The sequence below is a fragment of the Macrosteles quadrilineatus genome, unplaced genomic scaffold (genome assembly GCF_028750875.1).
Source record: "Macrosteles quadrilineatus isolate MER2022 unplaced genomic scaffold, UCM_ALF_1.0 Scaffold_3__2_contigs__length_128488019, whole genome shotgun sequence".
Lineage (NCBI taxonomy): Eukaryota > Metazoa > Arthropoda > Insecta > Hemiptera > Cicadellidae > Macrosteles > Macrosteles quadrilineatus.
The window spans coordinates 110189453-110213088 of record NW_026542596.1 but is presented as its reverse complement, the minus strand read 5'-3'; the positions used below and the strand labels follow the sequence as shown (position 1 = coordinate 110213088).

General features: G+C 32.8%; 1 protein-coding gene across 1 annotated transcript; it reads right to left on the bottom strand.

The window, feature by feature from the left end:
• Window positions 1-1025: 1025 nt before the first annotated feature.
• LOC128990862 (cholecystokinin receptor-like) lies at window positions 1026-23229 on the bottom strand. The gene is made up of 4 exons (XM_054413485.1): window positions 23075-23229; window positions 21693-21869; window positions 4102-4325; window positions 1026-1850 (listed from the first exon to the last, which is right to left on the bottom strand). Exons 1-4 carry the CDS (start codon window positions 23154-23156, stop codon window positions 1659-1661), a joined length of 675 nt encoding a protein of 224 aa, XP_054269460.1. The 5' UTR covers window positions 23157-23229; the 3' UTR covers window positions 1026-1658.
• Window positions 23230-23636: the final 407 nt, after the last annotated feature.

Genomic DNA, 23636 nt, shown 5'->3' with positions numbered 1-23636 from the left:
TTGTATCTTTCAAACCGTCTAAACATGATGAACTAGCCTGATTTAGTAATAATTTTGTTAATATATTTTTTGTTTAAAGCCTTTAGAGTATTGTTCAGAAATAAAAATGAAATTAAGAAAGGCATACAGTCCAAGGTAACACATTTTACCATTTTTAATCTGTAGCTTCGTTTTGTTCTTATGGAGTTTTATAAAGGTTCAGCAATGAAAAAGTCATCAATCAATCATTACAGTTTGACAACATAAATGGTTTAACAATTATGGATTACCTAAATTCCACACCCTAATTTTCTCGATCTATTTATGCAATTAAACAGAACACAGATGAATTAGTTGGATATTAATTGGAATTAATGGATGTGTCTTAGCTTTAGTATCTACAAAAACATTTTCATTACTCCTAATATAAAAACTGTTACTGTCAAGATACAACGAGTACCAAAAAACCTGTGTTTTGGATCATAACACTGTTTCGGGAACACCAAACGAACATGAAATCGCAACACAGATCGAGAATAACATTGACAAAATGTACCAGTAGCTGACAGTATAAGAAACTATACGCACTTAATAATCCGTGGTTTTGAATAAATAGGAACTAAAGAGATATTACGGATTTTATGTGATTCTAAATTTAGTGTAGTTTTCAAATTTGTCATACAAAAAGGGGTTTTTAAATATATTTTATAACATTTTTAAACTTAATTCAACCTTTGTACGTGTTCCAGTGGCTGACAGTGAAAAAAGTGCTTGTACCAGAGTAGCTGACTGTCAGTTGTCCCAGTAGCTGACACTGGATCTATAAATGTACTAGCTGCTAAACCTAATAAGGGTTTTATAATTTATAAGACGAATAAAATCTAACTTAATAATTAAATTATAAAATCATGTAAAACGTTATTAAGAAAATGTATTTTACACATTTTAAAATAAAAAATATTTACATCAAAATATATATATATATTTTATACATATTTAAAAAATATATATATTTTGTAAGATGATTTGGCTTATTAATTAAAAAATTAAAATCATATTATAAAAATGTGAGATCACATAAATTATAAATAGCATGCAAATTTCGATGGGTAAAACCAATTTAATATTGTGCAAGTAGCAAATATCCCCTGTCAGCTAGTGGAACTTGTATGGCTTTTGTGTACCAAAGTCTGACATTGATATAATTTTAAATCCAAAACCCCTAACACCCCAATTTTATCATGAAATCGTCAACAAAGGTATAATTGAAAAAAATAATGAGCCTAATCATTAATACTATTTAAGAAATTTAGCGAAATGACAAAAAAACCAAACTTACCTTCTTAACAATTTCATTAAGGGAATCGACTAAATGTATGTGTACAGACAGGGTCGCTTTCAAACCACCACCATTCAGCGAGTATGGGTTAAATTTCACTGATTTGTTTGTAAACAAATCAAGAATAAACATATGTTCTTCTAACAATGCAATCATGTGTAAATATTTTTAAGAGACCACATTATAATGTTAAGAAACTCAAACTGTCAGCTTCTGGAGCACTGTCAGCTACTGGTGCATTTACCTTAAGTCTTGGTAATAAACACACATTTGACACTTTTGTCTTTTTCCGCACTCAACACGTAGAGTCTCCCCAGGGTGACTGAACCCTGGGCTCGGGTCAAAAAGTGCGTTTTGCCCTCTCAGAGCGATGGCACTTGAACAACTTTAGGAAAGCCTTTCTGAAGCTAGAGTTCATGAAGCAGTAAGTGATGGGATTGCAACAACTCGAAGAGTACGCTAAGAGCTGGAAGTAACTGATGGTCTCGAACCCTAGACTGTTGTAGACGAACGCCGGAGCAAACAACGCCACCTAGGTGAGTAACATACAGTAATTAGTGGCAGATAGCATAACAGGGGGTTTAACATGAACAATTTGTTTCACTGTAAACTGACTAGTAAAAAAGTATACTAAAGCCCCGTTCACACGGGGCGAGTTTACAAGCTACACGCCGACTTTTTTACACGCAGCTAGTAAAATAGCTCAGTGTGAACGAAGTACTCGCTCGAAAGCTGCTTGTAAAAAAGCTCTGGAAAAAGTTGACGCTGCTGCTACTTTACACGCCAACTCGCCAGCTTTTGAGCGAGTAGGCGTGTAAAGTAGCCCAGTATGAACACAGTTGCTTGTGCTTGTGCGCATGTTATTCAAAGATGTCGGAGGATTTGGTTCAAGCTAGCTACTGAGCGAGTGGAAAAAGCATCGTGTAAACGACTACAAGCGCACTCGCCGGCGTCTTTCTACACGTTTGCGAGTTGGCGAGTGGGCAATCTCTGTGTGAACGAATACAAGCACACTCGCCAACTCGCCGGCTTCTTACATGCTGGCGAGTAGCTTGTAAACTCGCACCGCGTGAACGAGGCTTAACAGTACGTTAACAGGTGCGTGTGTCCTGGCATAGTAGTATGAACAAATAATTTTCATATGTTTTTTTGTAGAGGGAGTTCTAGTCTTCGAAAAAAGTTCTCCACTTCTGAAGGACTAAACGTCTGTTGTTCCCTAGGCGAACGGACCTTACCACATACCCATGAACTGAGCCTAACACTAAAGAACACCGTTAAGAATAGTAGAAACGACCATATCTTATGTAGTTACAGGTCTTTCCTTGGCCTCTTATGGGTGAACTGCAAAAAACTAAGTTAACCCTGTAATTAATATTGTCCTTAAGGGGAAACTGGGGAAATATGCAACGCAATCGAAAGTCATTGACATTTTTAGATTCCAGACTGTCATAAGAAACTCTTGGAGTATCACCATCAATAAATGTCGCGAATGAATTTAGTTACAAAGTAACACGTCGAGGATTAAGCTATTAACTATGACTATAAACACACCAAAGGCCAATCTAAAGGTGTTGCATGTAAAATATGGCTCAATGAATTGAGTAATTTAATTCCACTGGCTATTAGCTTTGCCAATTACTGTGTAGACTAATTACTGGATAGAGTAATTCATATCAGATTTAAGAGCTGTGAAATTCTCTAATCTAAATTATGGAAATCCTTGCGTGATGACATGCGAACGAGCTGGAGGATTAACATACTTGAGGTATTCAATCACATGTCTACATTACGTACGTACGTGAAGTCAAAGAAATCAATCTACTTAACGGATTGTCGTTTTATAATGCGAGAAGTCTTTAATAGTTCCAAAATAGTAGTATTTGTGAGGGGTAAATATATTTTTTTAACTGCTAGATACACAGGGTGGAAGGAAGTCCCGTGACGGTTAAATATTTCTAAAATAATACAGATAGAGTTATAAATCTTGGTACAAAGTAACTGGGCAAAAAAAAATTTTAACATTATTCAGTGAAACTCTATCTCCTTAGGGGGTGGGGGGTGTTCCACCAGGAGTTAGAATAAAATCTTAACTTAAATGTTTAAACAGGTTGATATTTACATCAAATTAAAGGTACTTATAATATAATGCCGTGACCCCAATTTTCAACGGACAACCGAGTCAAAAATAACAGCCGTTCAAAGATTCGTTGAGTTTGCAATACAATGAAATATACGCTACCTCATCTGAGAAGCGCCTGCTAGAAATCTGAAGAAATCCATATAAGCATAGGTTGATATGTAAATCAAAATATAGGTATTTGTTATTTGATAATTTATTATTATATTTGATTTATTATTAATAATGCCGCAAATGGGAGCTCAAAATAACAACTGAGTCAAAAATGGCAGCGGTTCAAAGATTCAAAATTGTAGACTCAAAATTGCACAATATTTGAACGGCTACAATTTTTTACTTGGTTGTCAGTTTCAGTTTGAGTTTGCGGCATTGTATTTACGTACAACACTCTGCTTACATTCAATATTTTCTTCTTACTCCTATCGGGCCATACCCCTGAGCAGGTAGCGTCATTAAATAATTGTGTTAAAACGATTTTAACGCCAAGTAGCTTTGTACCAAGTTTTGTATATTTTTCTTCAAATATTTAACTGTCCCGAGACCCTTTTCTACCCTGTATACATCTTTGTTCACAAACCGAACTCAGTTGGTTGAACTGCATTAAACTTAGTAAATGAATAAAAGTAATTTTAACCAAACCACATACCGTATTGATGACGTAAAGAGGGGTCCAGCAAATGAAGAATTCCGCCACTACAGCGAACAACATCTTGACGACCCTCTTCTTCTTGGTGAGGACCTTGGCAGTGATGGAACGTCTCATGGAGTCCTGGGGATCGGACCAGTGGCAACTGGAGGTGAAGGAGTTTGGGCCCGACACTGTGGACGACTTGATCTTCATGCTGGACGTTGGTCGCAAGATCTCCGTGGCTGGGGGAGGAAATAGATGAACAAAGATATTAAACAGTCTAGGTTCACGGTTAAAACTTTTAAGTTTGAGGTATATACAATATAAAACTCTTAGGTTCCAGATCTAAAAACTGTATGTAATAAGCAAGATTCAAGGTACAATATTCAAGATTAAAGTATTCATTCAAAATACAAGAATGGATTCCAAGGTTCTGTTATAAAATATGGATATGTTCTTAAGATCGCCAAGAAGACTCTAAACTTGTTTATATCAAGTTAATATTTTAAATAGAAGAATATTAAAACAAACATAAATCATTCATATTTTGATTACATAAGCAAAACAATTCATTTAAATTGACTGAGTTGTCAGTCTGCCAACCTGTTTCAAAATTGAAATAAGAAAACGGAAAAAGCTTACACAAATTCAACGCATAAAAGTTTAAAATTGATGGAGTTTTCTTATCATGCCTACATGTAAAACCTTTTACGAACATTTGACCTTTCAACCCTTATAGTTATGGCTGGGTGCACTGTTTAGTTTATTGAAAATTTTTCTTTTTTGATCGGTTCCGTTCTTGAATGTGTATTGCTTTGAATCGGCATGGAATGTTTACTAAGATTTCACTACCGAATTCTTTATTACTAAAAGGGGGGGCATTAGGAAAACAACAGGCAATAACATTTACCTAGTTGAGTCGAAGGTATTTCAACTGTCTTATCACATTCAAGACTCAATGTCTTGAAGGATTATCAAAGAATTGTCCAGCTTTAAGGGGATTTATGGCAAACCTCATTGATTCTCACTGATTTTTCACTTATCCACTGCAATAAACAGCATATAGCAAACAACTCAGCTCAAAAATAAGTTTAAATACTTGTAATTATGTATTCATTGGAATTGGAAGAAAACGATTCCAAATGTGTGCAGGGAACGCTATTCATGCGAATTTAAGAGCATATCAATTAAACTTTGTCAATATAGATATTAAGTTAATTCAACATATGCCTAGAATTATTGGACATTACTGATTAGGTTTGATATCTTTTCTCCAACCAACCTAAGCAGAATAACCTATAAACATTAATTTGATCAATAGTAATGGCTGTATTATTATAGCAAATACAGCATGAAGAATATATATTTAGTTGTGAAACCCGAGATGCAATTTTCCTATACTAATAAACATTGTTTTATTATCAGCATTTGAAATTATCCATTTTGTACTGGATAAAAGATGGGCTTGTGCTTGTGCTAAAATCTATTTAGATTATTTTAGATATATATCATTAAAAGCTCATTAATTTCAAAATATTTAGTAAACAATAAGCATAGTGAGCCATTTTAATAGAGACACGTATATTAAACAAAACTATTTTAATAAGCAATGTACTGCTATTGATTTACAAAAAAGAATTTACGCCTTTTGATCATTGTTTTTTTATAATAATTTTGATTCCTTGTTTTTGTCAAATTTAAATACAAATTTAATACTGTAAGTGCTAAAGCGTTCAGTATTTTCACACTTAACTAATGCACAAAGAAGTATTGAAATCCCAATAATATGCATCTGTTAAACAAGAATTCAACAAGTAGAGCATTTTTGTCACAAAACGTCAAGGTTTGTTTGTGACTTCTTGGTGGAAATCAATAGTCGGTCGACTAAATGAAAAACGTTCAAAATGAAATAACACACTGTCTGGACGCACAGTGTTACATTTACGACAGTTGTAAAATGAGACATGATATCGTAAAAGGGAAACCGGGCATTTCCCTCCAAAACCTCCCTCCAAATCCTCCCCTCCGTAACAACCAAGCAACAGCCTCCGGGGACCCGTAAAGATCTAGTAACTGACAGACCGTATTGTCTCCAAGATTTGGACAACTGGAGAAATCTTTGAACCCAGCGCGTGAATTCTCCATCCACCGGGTGGAACGGCTAAGACTTATAAAAACCTGCGATGCATCATACATGCAGACTATTTAGAAATAGACTACATAGAATGATTTTTACTAAAACATTCCAATAAAATATCCAATTTTCTCCCTTTTTAAAATAAAATAATGGTTGAATGGTACTTGGGTTTACTGTTATAGGGATGGAAATAAAGTGTGCTTATAGTAAAAACTCACTAGTTTAGTATGAAATGAAAAAAATTTAAATTTTATAAATACGTCAAATAACACCTATAAAAATATATATTATACTCATACTGATTACTCACAATACGGTAAATACATTTAAAAGATGGTAAGTGGTGATCGATTTCGATTGGACACCCCAATCGATAGACATCATCAGACCCAATAGGTGAATGTACAATATATATATCCTTAATGAAGCTAATTAAACCACAGTGTAATACTCAATAAAATATAGGGAATTTTAAATGGAAAGGTTTTTTGAACTTTTCTCCGTCTAAATTTGGCGTGCAACGCTTTAATATACTAAATTATTTGTTTTATAAGTTCCACAAAATGTTTTGAAAAAAAAAATTTCTAATATTATGATTTCATGGTCAAAAAAGGAAAACCACATTTTTACCAATAATATTTACATAGTCCGATCTTTTTCTTTCGCGAACTTGGTCAAATATTGGTTTACACGTTTGTTAAAGATTTCATCAAATTTGGACCGAAAGTTTTTTTTTTACTCTTGGTATTTCAAAACGAAAAAAAATCTGTCCCGGGCCTAGTTCATACAATGAGAATACCCTGTATGGGAAATTCACTAAAATATTCTGTGAGCGTTTTACCCTTATAGAAACAACTTTTTTTGTAGTTTTAATGCGACTAACAAAAAAGGATGATAATCTAAATATATGTGTACAAAATAGAAATTGGTATGTATTTATAAAACCTGTGGCTAACAATTTCATAGATGGATGGAGGAGACTTATATTAATGTAATATTACATTGATAAACATATATGATAATATGTTTAACGTTGGAACCAATATATATTTATGATATGGAAAGAGGAATTTGCATCAAAAATTGTGTGTCCATCAATCAACGTCAGGTTTACGAGTAGAATAACTTTTTTAAAGTAAATAAATAACGTATTATTTGTTTACTGAGTAATACAATTAGTGTAATATACATTGTATTAAAACCATCTTGTGTATTAAGTAAATGATTAATCCAATGAAAGACTGAAACATAATTTAAGATGTATGAAAAACACTCTAATAGTAGTGCCACGACAGGTAAATTAATTAGCCTTTGCCATGAAGATTTGTTTATAAAACTGGTTTAGTATAATTCTTACACATGTCATTTAGTAATTAGTTGTACTGCCAATAAGAACGTAACAAATATTTGGATGTTATTGATATTGTAACCATACGATGAGACAGATAAGGTGACAATGACACCAATTATACAGATTTATCCTTAATCAATAAATATATACAGCAATTCTATTATTTTTTTTTTATTGTGAAAAAGGCGAATAATGTTTCAGCATTCTCCCCAAAATATGATTAATGCAAGTAATAAAAAGGTTGTGTGTTTTTGGTGTTTTAATATTGTGTGCTGTAATTCTACACGATTTTAAACGGAACGGTTTTTTTCCAGGACTGCTCAATATAACTTTTTTTAGAAGTTGGCGGCTGTTAAAGGACCGTCCTACCTGTCCGCCTTGCACTAATTTAAGGGTTTAGGATCTTCGTAACTGTCGGCTTAGTTCTTAACCGATTGAAAATATATTTATGTTACTTTATTCATTTCGTGTTTTTGTGGGTTTGTACGGATGTAATTTTGTGCTAATAGTAGAAATTTAAGTGTGTAGTGACTGGTAAATACTTCAAAATAAGCATTTTCTAAAGCATTTTAATCATGAGATTTTTTTATAGATTTGAATGTAAGAAGTATGAAACCTTGTTCAGATGAAACAAATTTTAAAAGTTAACTGAGTAACTCGAGAGGACTTAAACGTCTGCAAGTGCTTCTCGCGGCGCTGTTCAATGGCGCAACATAGCTACTGAAGCCCGAGCTGAGATTTCCGAGCTGAGGTGGAGCGTACCATATGGACCTGCTCGAGGAAGGTATCCAGCAAAGCAAGTGGTAAGCCGGTGCAGTAGGAGGGTGAACTATACTCATAAAAAGTAGTTGCAGTGACCATTATCCTCCGAACCCCGACATCGCTGCCTTGGGCCCGAAGTCCGTGACGATTCCGACTAAGCCACCGACTCGCCAAACTGTTTGACATTTTCGTTCACTTTTTGTTACACAGAATTTGATAGTCCAATGAAGTTTCAAATCTGGGTCAAGAAAAATTTTATTAGATAATTTATTTTTGTAAAAAAATACAACCGACTTCAAACGCTCTAAAAAGAATGAAATAATTTCAACAAAGTAAACTTTTGTATTAGGCAAGCTCACGCATTTTAAGTCGGCGCGGCTCTATGATGATTTTTGATACAAAATTGAAAGAGGGTGTCCATATTGCAGGTAACTATCTATAACTAAAGGTGTTAATCTGCATGTCTTTTTCATAGTTATGCGTTAAGTGTTATTTTATTACCGTAATCAGAGATCGGCATTATAGTGGTATTAACGAGTATCTTTAAAAAGATTATAACGCATTTAAATGTTTCTAACTTGAAAAAGTAACGTTTTAATACTAAACTAGCTTCTTTTCCCTATCATAATATCAAACTAAATTATTTTCCTATTCATATAGAACATTTGTGTGTGTTATTTTCATAATGCATTTATTCTGAAGTAAACATCAAATACAAGAATATATTTCCTTTAATATATAAACAAAACAGTTCAGCATGTTTTTGATATATTTATGTTATCCAGCTACAATTTATTGATTTTCAAAATACAAACACAATATTTAATTTCAATCATATTTGCAGTTTGAGCCGCGCCGACTTGAAATACGTGAGCTTGCCTAATACAAAAGTTTACTTTATTGAAATTATTTCATTCTTTTTAGAGCGTTTGAAGTCGGTTGTATTTTTTTACAAAAATAAATTATTTCATGATTTTTAGTGACTGTATAATTTTTTATATATTAATTACTTGAGGATTTTTTATTAGCAAAACTGTTTGAAACAATCAAAAGTTCCACAGAACAATCATTATTTTAAAACTGCTTGAGTCACCTGTTCAGGTTACTAATCGATGGGTATGAAAATAAACATCTTTAGATATTCCTTAAGAAAGAAAGAGTTGTCCATTACATTAGGCCTAATGAACAACTAATTGTCTTTTCTAGATACATTGAAATGTCAGACATAATCGTTTCCTGCAATAGGTGTCCTACATTATAAAAAGAAATACAGTAACGTCTCAACCCTTTTGGAACAATATGAAAGTTATTCCTCAGCTACCAGCACTAAAAAATCTCTCAAAAGTGGAAAATTGGTCGTTAACACCATAGTACATTTCGTATAGTACCTTTGGAAAATATTATATGAAAGATTGGTTCAGCTAAAAGTGGTGTAAGTCATGTAGGGGGTTTTGTTTGCTCAAGATATAGCCTAGTCGAAATTGCAAATCATCTTCCTCTAGGACTTTCCGAAGCAGGCATAATAGTATTGATATGATATAGTAACTGGGTAGAGAATATCAATAAACATTCCACATCTGCAAATGCATGTTTAGTAGGCTAATTAAAATATTTAACACTTTTAAGACAATTGACGATTATGCACTGTCACACTTCTTAGGTAGTGTAAGGAATAATTGCATTTGATTTATATTTAGGCCTGTTTTACGAATGCTTTGGTTTTCACAATACACCTTTATTTGTCAATATCATACAGCTATTCACTGAAACATATATGTTTTTGTAAGTCAGAATATTCAATACTAAAAACAGAATTACTGTATACACAAATTAGGTCAAACGTTGAAATACATTTTTTATAGTAACCAAAACAAAATGCATTTTTCTCAATGTAATTCATTTAGGCTCCATGGCAAGAAATAGTTTATTGATCAATATGAAGCAACTGTTTCATGAAGAATTGTCTGTAGCTTCATTTAAATGGTTTCAACTAACAGCTGTAGGAATGTTATTATTATTTATTGCCTTCTCTGCTCAAATGTAAACAATCTGCACAAATGTAAACAAAATAAATGTTGAATATTTAAGGTGTTCAGAATTTTTTACCTAAACAAATATTATACTTAAACATAATATATAAGGTACCAAATAGAAACTCTCCTGGTTATTTTGGTGGTGGAACCACACTGATCGGTAAACGAATCACACAGAAATTGGTGAACATACATAGAAAAAAAAAACATCGCCACAAACAAATTGAGAACCTCCTCCTTTTGTTGGTAGTGGGGAAGTCGGCTAATAAATAGGGAGCCTACCCATCACTACCAATCACTTTGTAACCAGGCCACATGACCGTCTTTTTAAACTAATAAAATCCACAGTATACAAAGATTATCTTCGTCTACAAGTTATTTTATCGCTGGAAACGTAACCTATTGTAACGAATTCAATTATAAGCTACGTAGCTTAACAGTGTCTGATATTTCAACAAAGTACCAAAACCCGTAAAAGGTATTGGTGCAATAAATAATACAGGTGTTGGCGACAATTCCAGCCTAATAATTTGTTACCTTAATGAATTCTGAAACACGGTTTACTTTGTTAACACGAGCACGGACGTAGTAAAATAAAAAATAAACTTATTTTCTCAAACCAACAAACCGCACTCTATTGCAAAATATTTGTAAGCTGTGTAGTTATTTAATTCCTGTGTAAGGAATTATGTAGGAGAGTTTAATATTTATTAAAACGTCAACATGAAAGGAAACGATTATTTTTATCGATTATGTTATTGGCAAATAACTGATAATGTTATTTGTATCATGTTATGTTAGCTGAAACTCTGTTTAACTGTTTTTTTAGCGAATTTCCCATATAGGGAATAAGCTATTACCGTAGTACTCATGGTAAGACCTGGACCCGGGACCGATTTTTTTTTCGTTTTGAGGTCCCTAGAGGCCAAAAACACCATCCGTTCAAATTCATATATATATATATATATTTATATATATATATATATATGTGTCCGTTAGCGCGATAACTCAAGCAAAAATGATCCGATTTTGATGAAATTTGGTTCAAACGTGTAAACCTACGTTTATTCGAACGAGTTCGCGAACCAGCATGATCGGACCATGGGAACAGGGGTTTATGGGGGCTTTTATGGGGTAAAAATGGGTTTTTCCTATTTTTGACCCAAAAAACATAAAATTTTGAAATTTCTTTCCAAACTATTTTGTAGAGCTAAAAAAAACAAATAATTTAGTACATTGAAGCGTTATAATGCGCCTAATGGTTACGGAGAAAATTCCAAAAAATTGTTAATTTAAAAATTCCCATGTTATTCTTATGGAGAATAAGTAAACCATTGTAGTGTGCTTGTTTATTAACATATTTTGCCCAAATTTGGAAAATGTTTTTATTTCTTACTAACTATCAATATTTTACATAAAAAAACACTTTTACCCTCCCTGTTGCAGCAAACCTAAGTATGTGTTAAACTGATTCTATTTAAATAGGGAATAAATGTGATATTTTTAAGGAGTCATTTTAGTCTAAATCCAATCAGGCAAATGGAAATTCGCTTAGTCTGCAGGTTTGCTGCGGCGGGGGTATTCGTGTGTGTAAAAGCTTGGCACTTGCAACGTCAGTGGCACGGGATCAAATCTGGCCAATTACAAATATTGCACTTTAGCAAATCGATAATAGTTTGTTCTTAATACAAAATACTCAAGATGTTTTAGGTTACAAGTAAAAAAAAAAAACAAAAAAAACACTTGTTTACTTACTTGAGCGACATGTAAATTTTAATGCTGGGAAAATATTTTTAAAATTTTAATTATAGTGTGCAGTATTTAAATGTACCTATCCACGATGATGTATCGCGTTTCAAAGAAATGTTTGTGTTCTTTTATCTAAAACGATATATTGAAACCTTAATAGTGGAAAAATATCATTTTGTTACTACTGTACACTGCACTTTCTTTATTGATATAGGTCCTAAACATTTAGTACAGTTATAAAAATACATAACTTACAGGGTGTTTTATACTACACATTTACTGCCGCCACAAAGCACAATGTGCGTCTTAATCGTACAATGTGGTCGTTATATAATTAAGTTTGTAGGCAGTAACACGAGTCCCCATTGACGTCACATTTACGATACTGTAGTTGTAAAATGAAGCATCAATTTGATCATGGGAAGCCAGTAAAACTACTCTTCACGACTTTAATTTGAATAACGGGGAAATACGATGAAATTAAATAATTCCAGTGGAATTATATCCCACAGATCCCATTCGTTAGCCGAGTTTAAATTGAGAACTTTAAATGACAAGAAACTTAATCTGATTGAAAATCATTATGAATGAATTATTGTCTCAGATATTACTTCATTTTATACTTTTCTTCCTTCAAACGAATTTGGAAGAAAGGAAATGTATAGTTCCTTTGCGAATATTTGTTTCCCTTTTTATAGACAATAAGATGCCTAATCGAAGACCATTCATCTTGTTTTATGTTCATGATGTTTTATTTATATGTTACTAGAAATAATTTAAAATGTGTTGGTGAATTTTCTTTTCTATTTTATAATCCCATCATGTAATCACATTATTAATCGTTTGTAGCCACATAATTGTTTTGAATACTCTGTTTTCATAGAAATAAGATTTGTAATCGAAATTAAAATACTTTGCAATCAATCCGAATTATGAAAGAACACGGTTCTTTGTTTGAAATCCATTTCTTGGTGGTGATTGTTATATTCGATTGAGGGATTATTGCTGACATTTCCACCACAAGTTAGTAAGAAACAAGTTTTCACGGTGGTTCGAACAAAATGGGCACATCTTCACAAGATGTTGGCTCAAGAGAGAACACTTTTTTCCTAACCTTGTGTATTGTTTCAAGTCTCATTATGCTTTTGCATGTTTTTCTGTTTACTATACAGCTTTATGCGTGGTTATTCTATGTGATTTTCCAGCGTTAGCTGGGTTATTAATATCGTTAGGTTTTAGGTATTTTCCCACCTGGAGGACGAATTCAAAATTCTGTATTTTAATTATATATGCTGTGGAAAACATCTGCAATAATCCCTGATAGGCCATAAAACGGTAGTTAATTGGCAACATTCTGTGCTTATAAGTAGACATTGATTTTTTTACAAACACTAATTGGAGGTTGGATTTTACGTTTTGCTGGCCATGCCAGCTGTCATCATCATTTGGGGACCGAGCAGGTTTTTACATCCCTAGGGCCGAAAATCAGCTGTTCACTTATTTATTTAAAACATAAAATGTATATGTACACAAGTTGTATCCATAGCATTGCAATAGCCTTGTTTTATTGTCCAGGCTGCTTAGAAACTATTTATTTTTATTTTTGCTGATTCCTTTAAATACTTCTTCACATAACCTTAAAGTTTTAGTTGTGAATAGTAGTGCCCATTTATTGTATATATTTTCTCAATTTTGTACAGTTTGGTGAAAAATAGCGTTCGTAAATAGCTCTCGACTTCGCCTCGAACTTAAAAAATTATCTCGAGCCAGTAAAACCTCATTTTTGGCCCTAGGTACGAAATATACTTCATACTTCATACTTAATCCCTTCATCTTTGACCAGTGATACTGGATGGATGGCGTCAATAATACTCTTAACTAATATTTAAATTAAAACTGTGCAAAACAAATATTTAAGACTACTAATAAGAAACGCGTTATGTATGTCAAAATATTTATTAATTGGACAGTGTTCATACTTTTACAGTAAAATAAACACAGTTTATGAAAATGTCAAACTTTTTACTACTTTAACTATTTTGTTTGGTCTTTTAGGGGTTGTCAGGAGTAAAATTAACATCAGCACGAGTGCTCTCACCAATCGTAAGACGTAAAAGTCATGTTTCCTTTGTTCAAAACTTTGTGAGTTAACGTCAGACACGCCAGACAACGTGGTTTGTTATTTAATCGTCAGCAACTCCACGCAACACTGCACTTACTCTACCCACCAATTTCATATTTTGACGTTCCTTTAAGATAAAGCGCAACTTTTCTCTAGTCCATGAGAAAATACCATGAGAGTTAAACCAACTGGTAAACACTCTATTACCAGATGTCTATGTGTTCTGTAAAACTCTTTCAAACGTTTGATTTTCTTCTGGACGCATAATATTACATTGGCTTGGCCTCCACAAATTTACAAAACATGTCGGCGAGGTCCAACTAATTCAAAAGTATCAAAGAAATTTTACAAGAAACAATTCTAAGTACAAGAAATTATTACTATTTCTAAGGTGATTTGTGGCAGGCACTTATTTTAAAGCTGAGTATTCGGTAGCAAGACTTAACGCTAAATGCATAAGAAAGAAATAGAAAAGATACTGCCGTATAACGATTTACATTCTACTAATATTGCAGTTAAAAATTTTTCGTCGTCTTTGGATTCGTAACTTATGTTGTATGGCAGTGGCAGTAATTTTCAGCCAGATAGAAAAAACAGAATTGTTTGTTTAATGTACATAACCTCGCACTGAACATTCACGCATTTACATAAAGCAAAGTAGATTAAATTCCTTGAGAAGCTCTCTTTTTCCTTTTTCTTTCATAACAAATTGTAAATATTTACTGTGTTCTTAATCTAGCGGGTTTGTTTTATATGTTTTAGAGTGTGTGTAATAACAAAGGCTTATGCTAATAGAGTAGTGGTTTTTGCATATTGGAATATACATTTTAAATATTTAAATACTATTAGGTAAAGAAAATAGACAAATCTGCTTCTGTCCATGAGAGTGGGCCTATACAATAGTCAACGAGTGCTGCCAAAGAATATATCATGTGATACATGAATATATCACATATGTCACATTATATGTCAATCTTGATCGATTGATTACTATGTAATTTTGTCTTTTTGATTTACAAATGATTTTTATCACGAATACTTGAAAAGAACCACTATGGATCATAAACATAAACAAATGACGTTTTTGGAACTGCTATTATGTTAATGCTATTAGTATAGGATTCGGGCCAATAACGTCATTTCTTTATGTTTATGATCCATACCGGGTTTTATTCTAGTATTCGTGATTTCTATACATTGTTTAAATAACGTTTTAAATTGAGCTTACTAGTACAGTACTGTTTAGTCAGTGCTGTTTTCTACATTAGTAGTACGAACATCAAAATGAATAGCGTGATGTTGATGAAGTAAGAATGAAATAACGTTGAAAAATTAAAATAAGTTTTCAATTTTCTAGAAAATTATGAAATGGAAATAAACTTTTTGGCGTTCAACGAGGAGTCCAAAAACTTGAGAATAGTTTTCACGTGCTTTATAAAGTTCGCTGAAAGATGAATATTTTCAGAAATCTCAACAGTGATGTTGGTGATGAATATGTTTATAACATCGTGCAACATTTAAATCTCCCCAATAGCATGGAGGTGTAGTGCAGTGTCATTGCAGAAGCACAGAAGTCACATAAGAGTAACTGGCTGGGTAGCTGAGTGGTTATAGTGCTCAGAACAATCTAAAGGTTCGATCCTGAGAAAAGTCAGTTTTTAATGGTATGAAACAAGGCCCAGCTGTTCCTGATCATTGGGCTTTAAATGATCCTGACCTCAGCAGACCTTAGTCAGTAACAAAACTACACAGATCATCTCACAATATTCCTTGACTCATCCTTGACTTATATTTGGGTTAAAACACGTACCTAGATGGCGTCCCCATCTCAAATAATTGATAATTGGTAGTTAAGGTAAAAACACAATCAAACCATTTGGTCTAGACTTTGGCAACTAAATATCCCCATCTACCCTATCTACTTTGGTAACTTCTAATGCCCTTTTTTATTTTTATATTTTTAAAACAGTTGCTTTCACTTTGTTAGTGGAATCAACCACGAATTTAAGATTAAGACGCAGAAAATTGATCAGCAAAGTGATAATCTATTGGTTTACAATACAAAAACACACTAGATGATATGTAGCATAAATGTAGGGAACATAAAACGCTTCTTGTGTTAAATTGGTTCAAACTAAATCGAATCAGAGTGATATTACTTCTGTTTCTTATACTATCTTGAATGTCGCTTCAGTTTTAAATGTTGCAAAAAAATGAAAATTTAAGATTATTTGTATGTTTTTATGGAGGACCTAATCTGATAGAATTTGGTTATTTAATGATTATAACAGAATAATAGTATATCAGTAAAACACACGTCATAAAAAATAGGGGGTGTAACGGGTCTATTACACCCCCTATTTTTTATAATGTCTGTATTGATGTGCACGTAGTTCTTTACATAGTTGTGTACACCAAGCTCGGTTGAATGAATATATATCACAAACAAAGTGATAAAATATTATTACCTTCCACAAAGCACAATTTGCGTCTTAATCGTGCAATGTGGTCGTTATATAATTATGTTTGTAGGCAGTAACACGAGTCCCTATTGACGTCACATTTACGATAGTTGTAAAATGAATCATCAATTTGACAATAAGAAGCCAGCAAACAGTTTTATAATCCTCGACTTAAATTTGAATAACGAGAAAACACGGATGGAATAGTTTAATTTAATATCTCACAGATCCAATTTGTTGGCCAAGTTTTTGAATGAGAACTTCAATAGCATACGAGTAATTTAATCTGGTTGAGAATCAGATTGGTTTTAAATCCCTCGAATTATTGTTTTATTTATCAGTTTATGCTTTCTTTATAACTTATTTTATACTGATAAATAAAAAAATGCATACAAAACACATAACCTATACTTGATCTTCGATTAATTGTAATGTATACGATGAATAAGAACTGTTAAATCTTTATTTTTCTGTCAAATACAGTTTTTACCCAAACACAAACTGATATGAGATCGTGTTTAGACCCAGATGTGATATAATTGGACTACAAATTAGTGACGACCAAAGAAATGTCTACGTTAGATGGTAAATACCCCCACCGCAGCAAACCTGCAGACTAAGCGAATTTCAACTTGTCTGATTTTTACTAAAATATTTCCATAAATAAGACATATTTATTCCCAATTTAAATAAACATTAGATTTAACGAGTGCTTAGGTTTGCTGCTACGGGGAAGGTAAAAAGTGTTTTTTGACCATATGTCAATAGTATAGAATGAAATAAATAAATTTGCCAAATTTTATCAACATACTGTATATCCATAAACAAGTAAACTACAACAGTTTTCATTTTCTCCATAAGAAAAACATGGGAACTTAAAATTACATTTTTTCTCCGTGACCGTTAGGCATAAAACAGCGCTTCAATATACTTAATTATTTCTTTTTTTAAGCTCTACAAAATGGTAAAGAAAGAAATCGCCAAAATCTTTACTTTTAGGGTTGAAAATGGGTCCATTTTTACCCCATAAAACCCCCCATAAACCCCTGTTCCCATGGTTCGATTATGCTGGACCTCAAAACGACAAAGTAAATCGGTCCCGGGTCTAGGTCTTACCATGAGACCTACGGTAATAGCTTATTCCCTATATGGGAAATTCGCTAAAAGACAAAGGTTTTAAAAAACTACAAAAAAGCTTAAGGTTTTTTACGTATTTGAAAGTGAAACTATAATCTGAATGCCTCAGGTGTATTCCTATATATCGCCTCTAACTTATCATGGTTCATACTGGTACCGAAACATTTTTTATCTTAACTATTAACAATTTAATAATTTAAGTGAATACTCAATACTTCTAAGCACAAAAAATAAGACTGCAAACAAGCTAAAGTAACCCATTCCCATTGAAATCTGGGTGTATTTATTCAAGTCTTTGGAAAAACTGGAGTGGCATTCATTGTTTTCGTTTGGATTTCTTAAAGTTTAACTCCTACCAACAACAATAAAACATATAATTACTGGTTCTAAGGGAGATAAGGTACTTTATTAAAAAAATACTCAATTGCTAGAACATTAAATTAATTTAACCATTCAGTTAAAAGCAATAAGTTAAAGTTTCCAATTAAAGAAAGAGTTTCCTGCTTGGTATTCAATATATTAGTTTTTCTACCTGAAACTAAATTATGGAGGATTAAAATGTAAATTGCATTTGAAAATATCGCTTTCTCTTATTTCATGCTTAAACACGTACATATTTGAATTTTATTTCCTTCAAAAATTGTGATGCTTTTTAAATAATGGAAACCTCTAAAAAATATTTTACCGTTTTGAGTTATTTCATTTTTTTATATTTTACTTAATTTTTGAATTAGCCTATTTGGTTATTTTATATTACTTATTTTTAAATAATAGTTTAAAACACTAACTTAGTTAAAATGCATATATTACGTGATTTTATGGGGCATACTTAAATATGTTTCCTCTTGATTTAAAATATTCTTTGTTTATATTTTAAAACCAAACTACTCATATAATCCAGAATTGAACAACTATCGAGATGTTAAGCACAAATAGGATACTAATGTTTTCTGAGCTTTTGCATTGATTTATTAATGAATATTTAAGATTTTGTATTTAATTTGTAAGGTCTTTAGTAATCGAATTAAATATTTTGAGAGAAATTTAACAAAAAATCTAAAATTAAACTATGTATTATTTTAAAATCAAATAAACATACATGGATTATGTTAATGGCAATGATAAACGTTTTCTGCCATAACAATAATTTGTTACTTAAGGCTGTAAGAAGTAAAACTAAGATCAGTATGATTGTTCTTATTATTCGTAAGAGTGACGTGTTCATGGTTTAAAAACTTTTGAGTTAACATCATACTCAGCAGACAACAAAGGTGGTTTGCCATTTAATCGTCTGAAACTCCACGCAACACTGCACTTGTTAGACTCTACCCACCCTTTTCATATTTTGACGTTTCTTCAAGATAAAGCGTAACTTTGCTCCAGTCCATGAGTGTGTTAAACCAACTGGTTAACGTTTTATATACAGATGTCTGCGTGTTCTACCAAATTCTTCTAAAAAGTATGATTTTCTATTAGGTAAAATTTATGTGATTTAATATCGATTTCTATGCATGATAAATTTATCTTTTTCATGTGGAGTTTACTTTTACTACATGTTAAACATTATGACTAAAAACAGTATGGGGCATATTATTGTTACAGAATCGGCAGTATTTATGTTCAATTGAGATGGGAGCGCCATCTACGCCATCTATGTGCGTATTTTAACCCAACTACGAGTGAAGGGCGATTGTAGAACAATGGTAGAACGGAGTTTGATGCCGTGTGTGGCTTAGTTACTGACCAGCTGTTCGATTTGTTGAAAGCCTAACGATTAAAGAAAAGCTGGGTCCAGTTTCGAACCATCAGAACTCTACACACATTCTTCAGAATTGAACCGGCAAACTTTTGATTACCAGGCGAGCACTATAAAAATATTATATTATAAGAGGATTTCGTGTGTTGTGAGTGCTTTCCACGCCAATGGCATTTTCCACGTTTTGATTGTTAGATAGCATGTTTAATTTATAGCCCAGTGACAAATGGCATCTGGGGGTGGAAACGATCTAGCTTTGAATTGAACCAGCTACCTTCAGATTTGATGGCGATAACTATAATCACTCAGCTACCTGGACCTGGTTAAAGGATTAGATAAAAAAAGTGGGCTTTCCAATAGCTCTAAGTTTTCTATAGGATGTTATATTCCAAATGTCAAACCATTACACGCCAATAACATTTCGCTGTAATAACACTGTAAACGTTCATTGAAATTTTGAACTCGTTAAACCTTCCAAACTGTGTGTAACGACCGTTAAAATCCTCGTTGAACTCAAAACTAATCAAAGTTCCTCTTGAATTAAAAACCACACTCTCGACACAGTGATTGGACGAGCCTGTCATTTTCAGACATATAAAGAACGCTTGGAAAGATTAACATTCGTCAGAACAATCAAGTTTGGGAACACGACCATCAGTGAACACCTACAATAATTATTGCTTCCAGTGGTACGATGATTTCCGTTTGGTACGTCTGAGTTTATTAAGTATATTTATGTAAAAAATAGTATTATTAGTCAAAATTCTTCGTTAATTTTATTACTACTCAGAAAAAAACACGTATAAAAAACGTTTTACAGCTATAGAAACAAATGTTTTATAATATCAGGTTATTTTTTTTAAAGAATCAGAAGACTGTTGTAGTTTGCTTGTTTATGGATATATTTCGATCAAACTTGGCAAATTTATTTATTTTATACTAACCTATTAAAATTTTACTAAAAACACACCTTATTACCCTCCCCGTAGTATCAACCCTAGGTACTCGTTATTTAAATAAAATTAATTGGAAATATAATCAGACTAATTTAAATTTGTTAGTCAACAGGTTTGCTTCGGGGGGGGGGGGGGGTATTTACTCTTAAGACTGTTACATTTTCCTCAATTGATATATAGTTTAAGCATTATTTCCCACACAATTGATACCTGAGCAGTATGGATCACAGTTCACAAACACAGCCCGAAAATGTATACTGGACAATCTTATGTTGTATTACGGGAAGTCATTGATATAAGTTTCTGCTAGGATACATTACCTATCATAACGGTACAATGAATCACCTGTAACAGTGCAGCTTTGATATTTAATCTCCTACTTTGCCTTGTAGTTTGATTCACTTTGGAATCCCGAATTGAATTGAAAACTTCAAGGATGTTATATGTATTAGCGTATTACTTTTCTTAAGGATTAATTTTTATGTAATTTTGGGTCAGGGTAATATCAATAAACAGTATTTTAATGTCTAGTAAATAAATCATGATAATTATTGTTCTAAGTTTATATGCAAGAAGAATTTTAAACATTTCAATATTTTTAAATAAACTTATTAGTTGGTTGATAAAATTGATATGTAGTAAAGAAAAACATTTTTTATGGTCTTACACTCTAGAAAAACGAAATGAACTTTGCACCCTTTAGGAAGTGTAACTTAAATAATATTGAAATGAGTAAATACTAATAAGTATTTGGGGGAAAGTTTTTTCGTGGCGTTTACTGAGTTTCCCACAACGTTGAGTGGAGTGTTCAAGGTGGAGGTAAACTTCCCAATTTAAAGTTTGCCATAAGATAAATATTTACTAAGATCTCAAGGGTGATTGATGGCTCACTCTGTGCAGATGTTTTCCTTATCAATATTGTCTCTAACACTTTCCGGAGTTTGAAAGCAATTACTCGAATTGGTTGGGGAATTTTCGTAAAAAATGTGACTGAAAAGGGTGTGACACGTATTGAATGACGTTAAATAACACTTGATTATAACTCAAATGAACCATGTGGCTATGGTTAAACTTGTGCTGAAATTTTTAGTTTATAAAGCCTACTGTCCAATTGTAAACAGTTTATTCATTCAAAAATACATACTTGCAATTACTTGGCCGGTGTTTTGGAGGTTCATTCCCTTCCAGAGAGTGTGTATGATGAGGGCGTAAGTGGCCATGAGTCCTACGAGAGGCAGGACCAGGAGGAAGAGATCTAGGAAGATATTATATACTCTCTCCATGGTTCTGGAAGGCCAAATCTCCCTACACTTGTGGTGACCTGGAAGAATTAAAATTAAATAAAAGATGGGTAAAAGGTGAAGAACTAGATTACTATCAGTAATATGAAGAAAAAAATAGGAGCAGGAGATCCAGAGAGGTGTGGGTTTTTAAACATTTTTTTTCTTAGTTTGTTGAGCATAATGCCTGATATGAACAAAGTGGGTCGGAAAACTATGAAAGGTACAATGTTAGATTTAGTAAGAGCACAAATAGTTCAACGATTCATTCGTCCTATATAACAATGCATATTATTATGCATTCTCTTGCACGTTTGCGTTGTATTTTGGATAAGTACGTGATTGCAAATCGGGTCATTGCTATGTAAATGCAGTACTCCTTTCGACTATGTTTGTATCTGATAGGGGTTGGAAAGAATTTTAATCAAATGTAAGTATCTATTCAAATTTTTAAAGGTTTAATTTACCTGTTGCGTCGATTGATCCTTAAGTTATAAAATAACTACGGTTGTTTCTCGCTGCTAAGCGAGCACATCTTCAGGTTGTAGGTCTTCTCATCCGTGGATGGAGTCGTCAGCACATTTAGGACACATAACACGAAACACATACAAATGTCCTAAATGTGCTGACGACTCCATCCACGGATGAGAAGACCATGGTTTAACGTTCCTACAACCTGAAGATGTGCTCGCTTAGCAGCACGAAACGGCCGTAGTTATTTTATATGTTAAGGATCCATCGACGCAACAGGTAAATTTAACTTTTTATATTTGCATGATCTTGATCCAGAGGCTAACCCATCATGTACCTAGTCACCCACAACTTTTCCCAAGTTTTTATTCAAAATGCAATTATTTAATAATTTATGATTTCCAAATTCAATATTGCAGTAATTTCAAATGTTTAAAATAAAACACAAGATCAGGAAATCGTGAATAAAAAATTATCATATCGTTTAACATTAATATTTTTGACCAGATTGCTGTAAGAAACAAAAGTTGTTTGTGGCAACCTTTGCATAGTTTTTATTTTAATTCTGCTTAAAGTTGCGATTATACTGTAAGCTATTTTGGTGACATCTTGTATTTAAAAATTTGGTAGATGATTAAAATAGAAAATTGAATACATATTGATATGAAATGATTATTAATGCGTGATAATTTGAATGAATTAAATTATTAAATAGACGAATCAATTAATTAAATAAACCGATATAATATATAATTGAGGCAATGTCTCGCCGTACCTTGATTTGTCGGGATGAGCTGGCTCAGGTATGCTATGGGAGCCATTGTGAATACGCTAGTCAGCCAGATGACGATTATCATCCTGTAGGCATGAGATAACGTCTGCCATCGTCTTGATCTCAGAGGATGACAGATAGCGTAGTACCTCTCTACGGATATCACTACTAGAGTCCAAGCTGACACCGACACGCTGCTGGCTGCAACAATAAACCATGTGTAGTAACTATGACAACTAACTGTTCTGGTGATAAACAATTAAGTTACAGTAGGGTAAAACGCACCACTTTTATCCGAAATGGGAAAACACCCTATTACACTAAAGGGTGGGAATAGTTTGAACGTATTGTATGTATGCTTCTGTGCTTCCTGATTACAACCTAATACACTATGCTCACAGTGTAAAAAATTAAATTTATTGCGCGTAATGCAATTATTTACGCGCAATACATTTAATTTTTTACACTGTGAACATATACTGCTGAATTAAAGCATATTATACAGGGTGGTAAAAAAGTCCCTGGACAGTTAAATATTTTAAAAAATAATGCAGAAAGAGCTACA